Source organism: Aquarana catesbeiana, linkage group LG10 (genome assembly GCF_042186555.1).
Source record: "Aquarana catesbeiana isolate 2022-GZ linkage group LG10, ASM4218655v1, whole genome shotgun sequence".
Taxonomy (NCBI): Eukaryota; Metazoa; Chordata; class Amphibia; order Anura; family Ranidae; genus Aquarana; species Aquarana catesbeiana.
The window spans coordinates 210,574,631-210,592,652 of NC_133333.1; the positions used below are offsets into that span (position 1 = coordinate 210,574,631).

The 18,022-nt window shown below is 43.8% G+C and overlaps 1 protein-coding gene across 3 annotated transcripts in view; it reads right to left on the reverse strand.

Moving 5' to 3' along the window:
* The window catches only part of ROBO4 (roundabout guidance receptor 4), a 161,887-nt gene that overhangs the window by 121,209 nt on the left and 22,656 nt on the right, over nt 1–18,022 (reverse strand). The window contains exon 1 of one of the 3 annotated variants that reach the window (XM_073603237.1): nt 17,577–17,775. The exons of the other annotated variants lie outside the window; for them this stretch is intronic. Within the exon in view, the coding sequence (XP_073459338.1) occupies nt 17,577–17,643 (67 nt within the window). The 5' untranslated portion in view covers nt 17,644–17,775. Of the gene's footprint in view, nt 1–17,576; nt 17,776–18,022 lie in introns of those variants that run through there. 3 annotated transcript variants of the gene reach the window in all.

Sequence of the window (18,022 nt, forward strand, 5' to 3'; positions counted from 1 at the left end):
AGGGAGCACCACAACTTTTATTAAAAATGGACCTGTCATTGAAATTTACTCTTCACATCAATCAATAGGGCATGGGTCACATCACCAAATCATGTCTCTCGCACTTTTTTACCTGGAAGAAAAAATGGTGCTCTCCAGCTTTTTCAGCCTAAGCAGCTTTAATCACTTGATCTCTGGCTATCAGCATTGTGGATGTTTCATGTTGTTAAAGAATGCAGAGAGTTTTTAGTTTTCATTCATACAGGACCTGTCATGTAGACCAGTGGTCATCAACCCTGTCCTCAGGGCCCACTAACAGGCCAGGTTTTATGTATTACCTTGGGGAGATGCAGACTAGAATACTGCAATCACTGAGCAGCAAATTATGTCACCTGTGACGTATTTCAGTTATCTTGCAAACTTGGCCTGTTAGTGGGCCCTGAGGACAGGGTTGATGACCACTGATGTAGACTTTCCGTAAGATAAGCGGATCAGCGAGCCTGAAGATATAAAGATTAGGGATAAGTAAAATTCAGTTTTCGTTTTCCCAAAATTTTGGCTAAAATCTGGAGATTTCAGTGAAATTTTGTCATTCTTGCCAAAATGCATTGGGTCAAACTTCAGCCACCATGGATGCTCTTGAGCAACATGTGAGCAGTAAGGCCCACCCTCCTTGTGAGTGTACATATGTATTACATGGTCGGCAAGATGCCCCTTCAAGTCCAGGCCTTTTTCTGACACTTGTTTACAAGTACAAATCATTCATGAGCACAGTGAGGCTGCATTCATGGGCACAGTAAAGCTGCATTTGATGGACAGCGGGGCTGCATTCATGGGCACAGTGAAGCTGCATTGATGGGCACAATGAGGACTGCATTGATGGGCACAGTGAGGCTGCATTTACAGGCACAGTGGGGCTGCAATGATGGGCACAGTGAGGCTGCATCCACGGGCACAGTGAGGCTGCATTTACGGGTACAGTAAAGCTGCATTTGATGGACAGTGAGGCTGCATTCATGGGCACAGTGAAGCTGCATTCACGGGCACAATAAAGCTGCATTAGATGGACAGTGAGGCTGCATTCATGGGTACAGTAAAGCTGCATTTGATGGACACAGTGAGGCTCCATTGATGGGCAGTGAGGCTGCATTCACGGGCACAGTAAAGCTGCATTTGATGGACTGTGAGGCTGCATTCATGGGCACAGTGAGGCTGCATTCATGGGCACAGTGACCAGGGCCGAACTGGCCTATCGGGAAATTTCCCGGTAGGCCGCCTGCCCTCAATGCCCTGGGGCCACTTTTGGCTCGAAGCTTGCCTTTCAGTAAAATGAAGAGCAGCAGCCACTGCCGCACTTTCCGATGCATTGCCTCCTCCTCTTCTGATCTGGCCGCCAACTGGCGCCGCCCTCTGAACTGCAGGCTGTGGAGTGATATGCCTGAGGGGAGCAGGAGAACGCTGTGGTGCTTGATTTCTCCTTCCATCCAGGCCATGCGGCAACAGCGCTGCTCACTAGTCTGGTGCTTGCAGTTGCAGAGTCGCGAGTGATATGTGTGAGGGCAGCGGGAGAATAGGAACAGTCGTGGAGCGGAAGAATTAAGGTGCTGCAATCCTGGATATATTAATTCTCTCTCTCTTTCTCTCTCAAATTTTTTTTTTAAAGTGAACTTATTTATTATAACAAATAAACATTTTTTTTGCAGGTAAAAAAAATGTGCATTTATTATTTATTTTTTTGCCTGCTGAGCATTGCACCCCCCCTCTCGCTCTCACTTTCTTGTGGATTTTTTTTTTTTTACAGTTAACTTATTTGTTATAATAATATATATATTAAAAAAAATGGAACTAATTTATTATAATAATAAATGAACATTTTTTTGCAGGTAAAAAAAAAGTGCAGTTATTATTTTTTTTGCCTGCAGAGCATTGCACCCGGTTGTATTTCATCTGGGTGGAATGTGCTGCATTCATGGGCACAGTGAAGCTGCATTCCTGGGCACAATGAGGCTGCCTTCATAGGCACAGTAAGGCTGCATTCACGGGCACAGTAAAGCTGCATTTGATGGCAGTGAGGCTGCATTCATGGGCACAGTGAGGCTGCATTAACGGGCACAGTAAAGCTGCATTTGATGGACAGTGAGGCTGCATTCATGGGCACAGTGAGGCTGCATTAATGGGCACAGTAAAGCTGCATTTGATGGACAGTGAGGCTGCATTTGTGGGCACAGTAAGCCTGCATTCACGGGCACAGTAAGGCTGCATTTGATGGACAGTGAGGCTGCATTCATGGTCACAGTAAGCCTGCATTCACGGGCACAGTAAGGCTGCATTTGATGGACAGTGAGGCTGCATTCGTGGGCACAGTGAGGCTGCATTCATGGGCACAGTGAGGCTGCATTTACGGGCACAGTGGGGCTGCAATGATGGGCACAGTGAAGCTGCATTTGATGGACAGTGAGGCTGCATTTGTGGGCACAGTAAGCCTGCATTCATGGGCACAGTAAGGCTGCATTTGATGGACAGTGAGGCTGCATTCATGGTCACAGTAAGCCTGCATTCACGGGCACAGTAAGGCTGCATTTGATGGACAGTGAGGCTGCATTCGTGGGCACAGTGAGGCTGCATTCATGGGCACAGTGAGGCTGCATTTACGGGCACAGTGGGGCTGCAATGATGGGCACAGTGAGGCTGCATTCACAGGCAAAGTAAAGCTGTACAGGGAGGGGCTGTCTGCTCCTTCTATTGGCCAATAGAAGGAGCAGTCAGCTCCGAGCGTGTAGCCTTTCATCACTGCAGCCCTGATTGACAAGATTCCAGCATTGCCTAGGTCCAATCAGAGGCGGGTGCCATCACTTCCTGTTCCACGGTCCATGCTGGTCTGTGTGGAGCTGCTTGGTTCCTTTGCTCCCAGAGAAACACTGTGATCCATTCCAGCCAGCTGCTCAATCCTTTCCAATAATCCAGCACAGCGGTGGGACCCACAGAGCCATGTAGAATGCCAGGACTGCACTTTACTTTGACCAGCATGCATCTTCTATCATCTTGTAAGTGTTTTTAATCTTATGCTATTAAAGTCATCATTTTAATACTACACTCAGGTTGGCGCTTCCCCCTCCCTGTTTTTTCCTTACATGTCTTGCAGAGTTCTGGACACACTTCTGGACACTGAAGGATGGCTGCCTTCCCTTTTAACCCTTAATACCCCTTTCTGTGGATACATCACCACCCAGCTATTACAGCAACAGACTATACCCCTAAGGATTACTCTATCTGGAGCACCAGATAAACACTGACTATACTGCTAACCCTAGAGGGAGTGTCACCGGGAGGGGGGGGGGGGGGGAATTGAATACAATAATGTAAGGGGGACTGATATAAAGGTTTCCCCCTTATATCAGTGACCCCTCCCCCCTTACCTTAGCGTATTCTTTCTGCGGAAGGTGGTCTCTGGTCAACATAGCCCCCCCACGTTCCCAGAGACTCTGGGGTCCCCCTTGATGATTGACCACTTTTAACTTGAATTTGCTTTTATTTATATATATATATATATATATATATATATATATATATATATATATATATATTTATTTATATATTTAAAGTCCTGTGTGCTTTCATATCTGTCTTCTCTATATTTAATACACTCTTCAAATGTGCTTGGTTAAAGTACATGGTTTTCCCTTTCATGAACAAGAAAATAATGACACCGTGGTCAGTTTACACGTCGCCGTCATCCACAGCCCTACTTTGTCCTTCTCTGTCCTCCTCTACCCCCCCTCCCCGCCTGTCCGTTCTGTGTCAGGGGCCAGGAGTGCCAGCGAGGGACCCAAGAAGAGGAGCATCTGGGCTGCTCTGTGCAAAACCATTACACAGAGCATGTAAGTATAACATGCTTGTTATTTTAAAACAAAACAAAAAAACAAGATTTTAGAATCTCTTTAAGTTAATGCACATGTGCAGTATCTCAAATAAGGTTGATGCTGTGATCTCGGGACATGGCCATTCTTGAAAATCCGTGACAGTTGACATGTACAGTATATCGTCAATAGGATATCATCTTCTGCAGCAAAGTGTCCTTGGAATTAAGCAAAAAAAAAAAAAAATTGCAACTGGGGAATGTGACTGAAAAAATAAGAAAACCTCAGATGATGAGCTCGCTAAAAATGCCTGGAACGCGCTGTTCCGGAAGACGCTTAGGAAAGCGCCAGGGACACAAAGGACCCGCGATGACAGTCAAGGCCTGGAAATGGCCTTGCTTTTGTATTTTTAGTCTTGTGCAGCTCGTGTGTTTACTGGATGGACACAATAGGTGGAAGTAAATATTGTGATGTCAAAGAGAACCTCCGACAGAAAATCAGGTTTCACATTTTGTGTTGCTAATAGATTACTTCCATTGCTACAAGACGTGCAGTCAGAAAAAGTAACCGAGCTGTTATATGGGACTGGCTCTGACTGAACAATACACTAATCTTCAGTGTCCTCGGCACGTTCTGGTTTTACATGTAATCCGAAAAATAGCTTAGAGTTCGAGCATGCTCATGCCATCCTAGCTAAATACTTAAAGTGGAGCTCTGGCCTTTAGGCTTGCACAGTTTTACAGGCTCCGTATTGATATTACTTACTCTGATTTCAATGCACACTGTAAGCTTCTCAGAATGTGCATTAGAAGCTGCAGCAAGTCAGATAGAGCCTGCCTCGTGTCATGGCTGGAGCATGTCCAGCTTCATCTAGCCCTGGGGTGTCAAACTAATTTTCATTGTGAACCGCATCAGCATTATGGTTGTCCTCATAGGGCCGGTTGTATCTGTAAGACTATATAAATGTATGCAGAGCTTTTTTTTTCAGAGAATAAGTGCAGGAACTTAACAATGCCCTCCACCAAACTGCATCAAACGATGGGTGTGGCCAAATTGCACTAATAGTGGGAGGATCTTAAAGGGGCAATAAATAGCAGGAGTGAGTTATGTGTGGAGTTCAGGGATACGCTATGTACAGAGTGCAGAGTTCAGAGGTGCTCTACGTACAGAATGCAGAGTTCAGGGGTGCGCTACACATAGAGTGCGAAGTTTAGGGGTGCACTACGCACAGAGTGCCGAGTTCAGGGGTGCGCTACACATAGAGTGCGGAGTTCAGAGGTGTTCTACGTACAGAGTGAAGAGTTCAGAGGTGTTCTACGTACAGAGTGCAGAGTTCAGGGGTGTGATACACACAGAGTTCAGGGGTGCGCTACACATAGAGTGTGGAGTTCAGAGGTGCTCTATGTACAGTGTAGAGTTCAGGGGTGCGCTATACATAGAGTACAGAGTTCAGAGGTGTTCCACATACAGAGTACAGAGTTCAGGGGTGTGCTACACACAGAGTGCAGAGTTCAAGGGTGTGCTACACACAGAGTGCCGAGTTCAGAGGTGCATACATACAGAGTGCAGACTTCAGAGCTGCACTACACACAGAGTGCAGAGATCAGAGGTGCTCTACGTACAGAGTGCCGAGTTCAGGGGTGCGCTACAGAGTGCAGACATCAGAGGTGCGTTACACACATCTATGCATAGTGTGCAGGAATCGGCTCTCTTTCACAGGCTGTTCACATCTCACTTACACCCCTCCCCCCTGGGTGCAAGGGGCACATGGAATGGCCTGGAGGGCTGGATTTGGCCCGCGGGCCTTGTGATCTAGCCCTTTCCTCCCCTCCCCTCCCCAGCCTGACTTCCCCTGGGCTGCCTCTTCTTATTTATTGGATTTTAGTTCATTCCATCATGGAGGCTCAGGATCACATGTGGGGATTACCCAGGATGGTCTGTAGCAAATGAAGCCTTCCAAAGAGCACCCACTCCCCATCAAAGCATTTTGATATTTGCATAACTCCTCCCAAGGGCCAGCCCACTGCTTGCATCAGGACTGAGGGCTCTGGAGAGGAGTACTGAGGCAGGGTGCTGTGATGTTTACAGGAAGCTATGTACAGTACCCTGCCAGTCCCTCCCACCAGCCATGATCTGCATGTAGGGCTGCAACTAACGATTATTTTCATAATCGATTAGTTGGCCGATTATTGTTTCGATTAATCGATTAATCGGTTATAAACTTAAAAAAAAAAAAAAAGTGTGGCGTATAATTTAGTTAATATGTAAAGTTTTAAAAAAAAGGCAATTTATTCTTGCATATCTCTATGCAGCGGTAAATATAGATAACCAACTATATGGATAGGGAGCAAAATATCTAATCCACTCTGAGAATAACAGACAGAAGAGATATACTGTATATACTATTAGAGGAGATATACTGTATATACTATTAAAGGGTGACTCTGATAAATATTATCAGACTCAGAGATCAAATGTCTTACTTCAAAAAAATAAAGTCATTTTAAGTACGTTCGTTCGATTTTCTAATCGTTAGTGGGCTCAAGTCGACGTTCATTTTCAACCACAGTGACGGGAAAATTTGGAAATAGAAAACTTCTTGGTGAAAGAAATTTTCAGACAGTGTATGTGGTTTTCATTCAGAAATTACATTCATTTTAAAAACAGAATGTTAAAAACAAGTGAAAATTTCAAACAACATTCTTTCATTTAGCGAATGTACAAAGATTTTTCGTCTGAATATTCTCGTCTGAAAATTGATCTGTGTGGCCAGAATAAGGCTCGCCACACACCTAGGCAGCTTGCTTTTGATCTGTTTCTGCAGTGCTTTTTGCTGTGCGTCTTGATTTTCGCGCACATGATTTTGCGGCGATTTGCGTTTTTGCATTTTTTTTTGGCCAATTTGTTGTTGGGCAGATTAAAAAACACAAATTGCTGCAAAAACGCATTAAATGCTTTTCTGCAGCTTCTCCATTGAAGTATATTGAACCAAAAAAGCACAGTTTTTGCGTTAAAAAAAGTCCCTGACCCTTTCCAAATCCGCAGCGGCTGAAAAAAGCATAGATGTGAACGTGTCCAATGGGAAACCATGTTGATGAACCGCAGTGCGCTTCTACAAAAAAGCACTAAAAAACACATAGATGTGAACCAGGTCTAAGACGTTTAGTAACATAATGGGGTTAAAAAACTAAAATTGGCCCTTTATAGTACAAAAAAAAAAGCAGATCACTACTACTGTAGGGTTAATTTTTTTACTGTAGAACTGTGAAAGTAACATCTACAGTAGCGATAATTTGCTCTTTTTGTACTATAAAGGGCTCGTTTTAGTTTTTTTTAACCCCATTATGTTACTGGCCGATTAATCGATTATGAAAATTGTAATCGATTAATTTCATAATCGATTAGTTGTCGATTAATCGATTAGTTGTTTCAGCCCTATCTGCATGTAATGCATACAGAAGCACAGACACCCAGTAATGACTTCCATGGGTTTACAATAATTTATGTAATGAAAACAGAAATTTTTTTTTGTATTTCAGATTAGAGTGTTTGTCACCCAAAAAAAAAAAAAAACACAGATCCTGTTTCCTTAAAGCATGAATAACAACACAGTGCTTGTGCTGTATAATTTGGCCCCTTCTATGACCTAAAAAACCTGGCTGATCTGGCCTGGTTATACCCTCCTCCCTGAAAACTGACCACAGTTTATCATGCCTGCTTAGCCCTGACACCGTGGTCAGTTTACACGTCGCCGTCATCCACAGCCCTACTTTGTCCTTCTCTGTCCTCCTCTACCCCCCCTCCCCGCCTGTCCGTTCTGTGTCAGTGCCCACCCCCTCCCCTCCTGCTGTTATCATAACTACAAAAAAAAACTCCCATCCCCTCTGTAACATAACGTTATGTGTCCCTGTGCCTGTGTTATATAAAAAATCTGCCGATCTGTACCTTATATCAGAGCGTCTCTCTGCGCTCACGTGACTTCTCGGCTTTCTCTCCTTCCCGGCAGACGTCAGTGGGAGTTCTCAGCCCCTCTCGCTATAGTTGTGAGCCAGGCAGAGGAGAGAGCTGAGGAGTCACGTGAGCGCTGGGAGACGCTCTGATATAAAGGTACAGATCGGCAGATTTTTTATATAACACAGGCACAGGGGCAGATAGTGTTATGTTACAGAGGGGATGGGAGGTTTTTATTGTAATGGGTTAACAACCACTTTAAAGATCAGCATTTACCTTATTTTTACTTTTTTTTATTTCATGTTGATGTGGAGAGGAGGCAAAATATAAACAGATTAAAGTTCAGAATTTACCTTAATCCATATATGCCACCAATTAGCTCTCTAAAATATTCAGAGCAATTCATTACTGCTTCTCTAAAGTATCTTTATTTGATCTTCGCTCGGAGATATCACAAATTGCAGTTGCTGAGATGTTAATAGAGTACAACTGCGATACACAACACTCGCCAGATGTGATAATTACACACTAAGCACATTAGCTGAGTATAAAACGTTCAGCCTTGGGATACGAAAACTTTATGAGAACCTCTCCACTGCTATAGAGAGAAACTTGTTAAATCACCGCAATTCACATCAACATGGCACATCACTAATTCAAAATAGCTGAAATCAGAAGTAAAATTGCTGTCCAAGAAACCCAGGGAAGTTTATGTTATGGCTGACAATAATAAAAGGACTTATGAAATTAGAACATATGACTGGCAACAGTCTGCTGTCACTGAATAATGAAAGCGTATGTAAACCCAATCACTAGAATCTCATAGACACTTTATTATGTTAATGCCATTTCAAAAAGTCATATTCACCATTTTGAATCTTCATCTTTCATATAAAATAATTTCTGGTCATCCTGCCATAAAGATCCACTTCCTGTTATAGGGTGACAACACCCTGTCCCTGTCTCCCTGTTGTGCTTCTGTGTTGTCACGCTTTCAAAGTATCTTCTGCCCTGATTCCAAATTCAACAATTCATTTTTTTTTAATAAATCTTTTTATTTATTTCCTTAATAAACAAACAAAACAAGACAAAATAAAACATCATACACATTAGACCAAAATATTAATGTAAATTCAAGATCCAATCACCTTGCATAGCAGCCATCAAAAAAAAAAAAAAAGAGTAAAAAGAGAAAAAATAATTAATAAAAGGGTATTTTAAGTAGGCAGGGGAAATATGGGACAAATATTGCAGAGCGTGGCACCACATTCAATAGTAATTGAGCAAAAACAGGAAAAAGAAAAAAAGAGGAAAAAGGACTTTAAAGGTTGCAACTAGAGTCCCGAAATAGGAAAGAAAAATGGTCTCAAATTATAATAAAATTATTTAATTTATTATAATCACATTAAAAACACATGATATATGAAAAAAATGAACATATCTGGAAAAAACACTGTATAACTGTATAACACTGTATAAGAATAGGTATAATGCTGATATATGAAAATCGCATGGATGGCCTAGAAATAGATTATAAGGTAGTCCTAGAAGGTCCCTTCTGGTTGAAGGCCACACATACAAGATCAGTGTCAGCGCCACACTGTGATCTCGTATGTGTGGCCTTCAGCCAGAAGGACTTTTATCCACAATGGCCCCTAACATCCTATATATGGAATTACCTATGTTATGATCAATAGCCCCATGGGCATTAGATGCCATATACGGTCTGTCCAGCCACTTTGCCCAAACTTTGTCATACTTACTAGGACAACCCCTATTCATGTAGGTATCTCTGTACAGTAGGAGATTATTATTTACCAATTGTTTCCAGTATGAAAGCGTAGGAGAGGAGGGTTTCTTTCAATGCAGAGCAATGGCTTTTCTCGCATTAAATAATGAAGTATTAGCAAACACTCGCACAGACATTGTAGGGAAAATAGCCTCCACAGACTTACAGACATTGAGACCGGCAGAGGAGCGGAAGTAATAGAATTCAATAAATCCACCACTTCCACCCAAAAAATAACTACCGTATATACTCGAGTATAAGCCGAGTTTTTCAGCACATTTTTTTGTGCTGAAAAAGCCCCCCTCGGCTTATACTCGACTCACTGTGCCCATCTGCAGCCTCATGCGCCTGATCTCCTAGCGCTGTGACATGCAGTCTAGTCGGCGGCCGTGCAGTGTAACAAAGCCCTGCCTTCTCCTCGTCTGTGATAGGCTGAACACTGACTCACTGCTGGCAAACTGAATTAGTGTTCCGTCACGGATGAGGACAAGGAGGAGGAGGAGGCGGGGCTTTGTTACACTGCACGGCCGCCGACTAGACTGCATGTCACAGTGCCGGTGTTCTGGAGATCGTAGATCAGGTACATGAGGCTGGAGATGGCACAGTGAGGCATGCAGATGGCACAGTGAGGCATACAGATGGCACAGTGGGGCATGAAGATGGCACAGTGGGGCATGAGGATGGCACAGTGGGGCATGAGGATGGCACAGTGAGGCATGCAGATGGCACAGTAAGGCATGCAGATGGATCAGTGGGGCATGAAGATGGCACAGTGAGGCTGCCAAAGGGCACAGTAAGGCTGCAGATGGGCATTGTTGACCCTCTTTTCCACTTACGGCAGCTGCTGCATTTCCCACCCTAGGCTTATACTCGAGTCAATAAGTTTTCCCAGTTTTTGTGGTAAAATTAGGTACCTCGGCTTATGTTTGGATCAGCTTATACTTGAGTATATACGGTAGATATGGACAGGTCCAGAAGATGTATATGAAATCCTCCTGAATGGCTCCACACCTCCAACACTCAAAAGAGCACACAGGATTTATCTTTTGAAGTCTGTGTGGCGTGATATATGCTCTATGTACCAATTTAAATTGGATCATGCGATCTCTCAAGGATACCAGGGATCGCAGAGGGAAATCCCACACACTTCTCCAATCTTCCCTGTCCAGATCCAGTATGTCTCGTGTCCACCTAGCTCTAAGACCCTCTAATGGCAGAAGGGAAATTAAGGTGAGATGAGAATACAGTCTCGAGGTGGGCTTCTCCAGACATTCAGACCTAAGTACTGATTCTAGAGTAGATTGTGTAATCATTAAACTATCTTGTGGAAACTGGGCATGAAAAGTATGGGAAAGCTGATGGGAACTAGGCAAGTTAAAAATTGAGGCAAGTGTAGAGAAAGTAGACAGTTTCCCATCAGTGACCACCCGAGAGAGTAATTTAATATTATACTTAGTCCAAGCAATAGGCTCTGGTAATTTACAAAATTGAGGAAGAGTAGGATTAAGCCATAGAGGGGCATTTAGAGACATCAAGTCCTTAGGATAATGCTCATATCTAAGGCCAGCCTCCCAAGCACGAATAGTGTTGAGCATTGAAGCGGTCAACTGGTAGGATGCCCTGCGACCCCTAAATACAAGTACCTTAAGAGCTTCTATAGAACCTACCACTGCTGCTTCCAACCTAGTAGAGGAGTTTGATAAATCTGGGCTCAGCCACCATGCGACCGTGACCAACTGAGTGGCTAAAAAGTATTTATTTAGAGCCGGAAAAGCTAAAATACCCTGGTCGCAAGGGCGCATGAGGGTGGTTAATTTATACCTGGGGTTCTTTGATCTCCAAAAGAATGATGAAAAGAGTTAATTTAATCTTGTAAAAAAGGAGACAGTGAGCCACTGAGGAGAGTGTCTAAAAAGGTACATCAATTTTGGTATGATTTTCATTTTTAAAAGAATAATGCATCCCAGTAGGGATAATGGTAGAGACATCCACACTTTCAACATTGACCCAATGTCTCCTTGGATCGGGGTCAAATTCAAGGAGATAAATTCAGAGGCTTGGCGGGAGATTACAAATCCTAAATACTTGAAATTCTCTACCCACTGCAATGGAATATCATTCAAAGCCATACTTCGGGCCTCAATATCTATTGGGAACTTCAACAATTCATTTTATTAAAGCCCCATTCACATAACATGTTAAAGCAATGTGGTTTTGTGCATTAAACAACATGTATACCCAATCTCAGCTTTAACATGTTTATTCATTTCAAAGCAACTTCCACATATTTAATACTGCAGCTTTGATTGTAATAACCCCTATTTATCCTGCCACACAGGTAATTGTTCAGGCACTTCCTGTTATAGGGTGACAACGCTCTGTCCTCTGTCTCTCAATTGTGCTCTGGGGTTGGTACCCTGTCCCATAGGCTGCCATTGGAGCCTACAACCAGCTGTTTCAACACACATTACACAGACAGAAATGGTCCACTGTTGTCACCATCAGAAAACCTATTGTGAGAAATTCCATACAACCATCGCTGGAGTGCAAATATACAGGAAGTGGCTGCATGAGATAAGCCACATTGGGATGTAACAAAGGATATGTTAATCATACAGTACAGGACACAGACTTGGTATTCATAGACCCTGTGTTTAAGGTTCCATTCACCCTTGTGTAACTTGTCATGTGACTTTGGACACAATGGGGTTGATTTACTAAAGCCAAATAGACTGTGCACTTTGCAAAGTGCAATTGCACTCCGCTAGTGCAGTTGCTCCAGAATTTAGTAAATGAGGTAAAGCTTCATTTTGCAAAGAATATGTGTGACAGTGAAGAATTACGAGAAGATTTGGCAAATATGCCAACATCCAATACGGTCTCGCTACTGCACACATGCGCATTAGCGAACGGCATGATATGGCAAATCTGCGTGCGCGACGGTGCATCGGCACACGTAAAGCATGCTGATTTCCAATATCAACTGGCATATATAAGGAGAGCAGCTCCTTTCACAAATTGCTGGATGGTGGTCAGCCTTCCTGTGTTCCTGAGCCCTTTTTTCCTGTTGTGACCCGGCTTGCCTCTGACCTGTCTGATCTCCTCCTCTCCTGGCTTTGGCCCCTGGCTTGTTCTACCGACTCTGCTGCTGTCTCCAGTATATGACTCCGGCTTGCATTACAGACTTTGCTATTTATTCCTGGCTTGCCTTCCTGTGTATGACCTCGGTTAGTTCCTGTTTTGCCACCTGCCTCTGCTCCTGACGGATCCACCGTGTTTGACCCCTGGCCTAGCTTTCACTACAGTCTCCTGTGTGCACTACTGCCAAGTACTTCTGAGGTTCTTAGAGACTCCTGCCCAGCTGTGTATCCTGCTGCATCCAGTATACATCAGGCAACCATCGGTCCTACTCTTCAGAACCCGTCTGGCAACCTGTGCTTCTTTGGGCACTACACCTTCTTTACCATCTTCAGGGGTTGTTTTTTGTTTATTAGATGAGCTTCAGCTTTGCTGCCTGGAAATAGGACTCATCTTGATACAGAAAAGTTGCAGCTTCCATTGTATTCTTTTTACACAGGCCTTTTGCTTTATGGCTCAACTCTCAATAAAGAAGATATATTGGGGTTGATTTATTAAGGGCAAATAGGCTGTGCACTCTGCAAGTGCAGTTGCTCCAATTCTTAGTAAATGAGGTAAAGCTTTACTTTGCAAAGAATACGCAAACCTGTGCCAGGAAAATAAAAAAACAGCATTTATGCTTGCACATGATTGGATGATGGAAGTCAGCAGAGCTTCTGCTCATTTACTAAGCTCTGGAGCAACTATACTTGCAGAGTGCACAGTCTATTTGCCTTTAGTAAATCAACCCCATTGAGAGAAACAAGATGGTTGCCATTGTTGCGCTCCTGATAATGCTAGTTGCCTGGCAGTCTTTGACTTCAATGCTTTAGCCTCTAGGTTGGAGGATTTACATACTAGTTTGGGTTTGGGAGGAAATGGAGATATTCATTCTGCAATACTTCCATTTTCAGGACAGGTCATTAATGATAGCCTTCTACACACACTGCTTTCCAAAAGCTGAACTCCAGTTTCTCTACCATGTGCCCATTGTGATTGGCTCCCACAGTGGTCAGATAGACTGTAGCCCATCCACTGGCTCCTGATCCAAAGCAATGACCAAGAGCTGTCAGGACAGCTCAGTCCGAGTGCTGAGAGTGCAGTGCGTAGCAAGCGTGTTCTCAGCACACGAGCTCTGGCCACCACGGACTCACATTTGCAGTGGCTGGGTGTTAGAGCCCACCTTTCCTTTTCCACGTGGTCGGCAAGAGGTTAAAGTGATTGTAAACGATCACCTTATAAAACAACATATTCAGTTTAAAATAGAAAAGAAATGCAAAACATTTGTGTATAGATATAAAAAATAGAAGTACCTTTTATCACTTTCTTATTAGTGACACATTCCCTCTTTTCTAAGCTGCATAAGAGCTGGGGGGAGGAGAAACAGCAGTCACTGATCTTCCCAGGGAAAAGCTGTAGGGTTGGGGGGTGGCTGTGTCAGGACAAGTCTGATCATAGGAGGAGAGCAGGCTGAGTTCTCAGCACAGCTAGAGAATTGACCACACTGAGCTCTCCTCCTAAGTGTGGTCAGTTTTTAAAAGGAAAGCAGAGGGACTGGTAGGAACACGAAGGATTTCACACAAAGGAAGCAATACAAAGAGAACAGGAGACTTTCTCATACAAGTACATGGTACAGCAGGCGCATATCAAGAATATGAAGTGTTGGTGTAACAAACACTTTAAATAAAAATACAGTTGTAGCCTTTTTCTTAACTCAGTATGGCATCCTTTACATCACATACTGTGACCTGCTCCTTAATTGTGTGTTGTTCTGTATAACTAATTATTTAGACTGGTCCTTAAAATATCACTAAACCCACATCATAAAAAAAATACCAATAAATAATGTATTACATGCTGTTCATACTCACTCAGTCACTATGAGATTCATTTTCTGTATTCTGCAAAAAACCTGGTTGATCTTGCTGCTCTCTATCTCCCCCTTCTGTTCATGTCCCCAATTCAGCTAGAGATTTTGTAACTGTGGTGACAACTCTGCACATGCTTAGTTTTCAGTGTGTTTCTATGCTGAGCATTTCCTCCCTATCACATCTGAGCAGCCCATGTGACCATGGAGTCACATATGTGGACGTATACACAGTGGTAAATGACAGCCCACTCCTTCCCTCCTCCTCCATGCCCACTAACCAGCTAAACACAATGGGATCGGGATATTAAATGCAGAATAATGGAGGCTTCACCTCCCTCTTATTCTAAGACACAGGCTGGAGAGATGTGTCACACCGCCTGTGACTGGCAGAAATCCACCCACACTATATTATTTCCACAAAATAATAAAGATTTGATTTCAAATATATATTTGTATGACAATTTAAAAACGTTTGTTAATATTATTTATTTTTACTCTGTATTCCAAAGGCTATTTTTTCATTTTGAACATGTGACCAGCAGCAGAGGACTAGAAGCTCCTCTTGCTTATGTTTCCCTGCAGACAGGCTGGGAAAGAGCTGGGTCTTCTGACAGCTGTATATCGAATAGGAAAAAAGGTACTTAGATGTTTAGAACAGTGCCACTATCCACATACAGAAACAGAAGGGAGAATGTAAATTATACAGTGTGTTTTTAGTATCACTTTAACTCTGTACTCTGCCCTGTACTTCACATACTTTGGGTAACTCCTTAACTCTGTACACCATCCTGGAAAACCTCATATTGTGGGCACATCATACCTTCCAACTGTCCTAGATGCTGTGGTACTGTCCTGGCATTTGACCAAGAGCCAGGAATCCCATGGATCTTGGACATGTTCTTCTTCTGGGTACTGGAATCCTCATTCCAGCACCCAACAGTAACTCTATGCAAACACTGTGTCAGGAAGGTTACACCAGTATGGGAGATGGCATGTCTGTTGAGCATCTGTGTGTAAGCGCATGTTGGCTTGTGTGCGAAAGTGTACATAAAAATATAGGCGGCGGTGTGCGCAAACACACTTTGCTATTCTTAGTGCCATGCGGTCTATTTTCATTGGATAGCTGCAACATGGCCAATGCTGATTTGCCTTCAGCAATACCTGTAAATCTGTGTCTAGTATTTTCTGATGGGCCTCCTAATATCGACCTGGCTGGTCCTGACCTGCTCTTGCCATCTGTCTGTACCGACCTTAGCTTGCTCCACGATCACGCTTCCTTCTGGTCCTCTTGCTCTAGATCTGCTAGTCTAATATTGACCCTGGCTTTAAACCTGACCTTGTGCTGCCTGTCCACTCTATCAGGGGCCCTGGACTGGTGGTGTAAGAGAGGCCATCCTTGTCTTATCAGGCTCCTATGCCAGGTACATAACAATACATCAAGCGCAGTGATCACCTGCCTCACAGTACTCATTTCCAGTGCTGACGTCTCTTGTTATTTGGACCCTTTAGGCCAGTGGTCTCCAAACTGGGGCCTGTGGGCCGAATGTGGCCCTTTGCTTGCCTAAATGCAGCCCTTGGAGCACTGTTCTTCACACTGACACAAGGCACTAGTCCTACCACAGATACCAATGATGGGGATCATTCTTTGCACTTACACCAATGAAGAAGCCCTATTCCTTCCACTGACACCAATGATGAAGCCCTATTCTTTCAACTGATACCAGTGATAGGGGATTATTCCTTTCACTGACACCAATAATGGGGCACTATTCCTCCCACCCACATCAACAATGGGGCACTATTTCTCCCACTGACACCAATAATGGGTCACTATTCCTCCCACCCACATCAACAATGGGGCACTATTTCTCCCACTGACACAAATGATGGGGCACTATTCCTCCCACTGACACCAACGACGGGGCACAATTCCTCCCACTGACACCAATGACGGAGCACTATTCCTCCCACCCACACCAATAATGGGGCACTATTCCTCCCACCCACACCAACAGTGGGGCACTATTCCTCCCACTAACACAATGATGGGGCACTGTTCCTCCCACTGACACCAATGATGGGGCACTATTCCTCCCAACAACACCAAGAATGGGGCACTATTTCTCCCACTGACGTCAAAAATGGACCACTATTCCTCCCACTGACACTAATGATGGGGCACTATTCCTCCCAATGTCACCAACAAGGGGGCACTATTCCTCTCACTGACACCAACGATGGGGCACTATTCCTCTTCCTACTGACCACAGGTGCTATACAATTTTTTTACTCCCACTGATCACCAAGCCTGAGACGTTGTCTACTTCCACTGACACTGGGGCATTTTCACTTCAACTGGCCACTGTTCGGCCCCCCTCAAGTCTGATGGACAGTAAACCGGTCCTCTCTTTAGAAAGTTTGGAGACCCCTGCTTTAAGCCATGCCCAATATTTAGCTCACTGTTGCCACATCCATTTTTACTGCACTTTATCCCCCTTCCCAAGGTGTCCCTCTTTCTTATGTTCTAAAGTTAGATAGATAAAATGGCTTGAGTAAAAATGAAAAAGCACTAAACTGTGTTACATGCCTCCAGTCATCTCAAATCTCCCACCTAAGGACCCTCACGACCAGCCTTTCTTAAGGGTTACATGAAACTCTAAGGTTCCTCCAGAGGTAGTTAGAGGTTTCCGTGAGCAATGAGCAGTTTTTACCTCTCAGATGAGTAACCACTGATACTGATAATCTTTTTATCTATCTATAAACTGGGGATTCTTCCTAATGACCACAAATGTAGGAAGCATTTTTCACAGTAAGCATTACACTAATGTAGCTGTAGATTTAGTAATTTTTGGCAGGGGTTCCCTAAGACGTGAAAGTTATTTCAAAGGTTTCTCCATGTTAAAAAGTTTATGAAAGACTGCTCTAGATGAGGTGTAGGCAGATATTGCAAAGCACCTCGTGCCCCATAACCTATAGTTCTTGTGAAAAGTATTGGGTTGACCACCACGCTTACCTTGCAATGGTCCAGTGTCTGCGCCACACACTATGATCACCAGGAAAACGCCCCAATAAGGTGACATGGCTGTTCCCGGCACAGTGTCCTCTGTAAACCTTCAATGTCCTCTTCTCAGGCAGTTCACATCCCGAGGACTCCCAGTGACAATACTACAATCCCTTCACTAACTGCTCCCAGTTTCCTATTTCCTAACAGACCAGCTGGAGACCCCTCCCATCATACAGCAGAAGACAATAGCAAGTTACTGGTTAACCTCCCTTGTAGAGCTCTACTCCACCATTGTCTCCGCTATTCATCCCTTCCATTCTTCATGGATAGTTATTATTTTATCTGGGTTCATATAAGGCCACAGGAAAAGAAGACTGTTGCAAAATGCTTTTTTCCTTGGGGCTCAATGACACCATGCGGTATTCTGTGCACCAAATGTGTGTTTGTTGGTATGC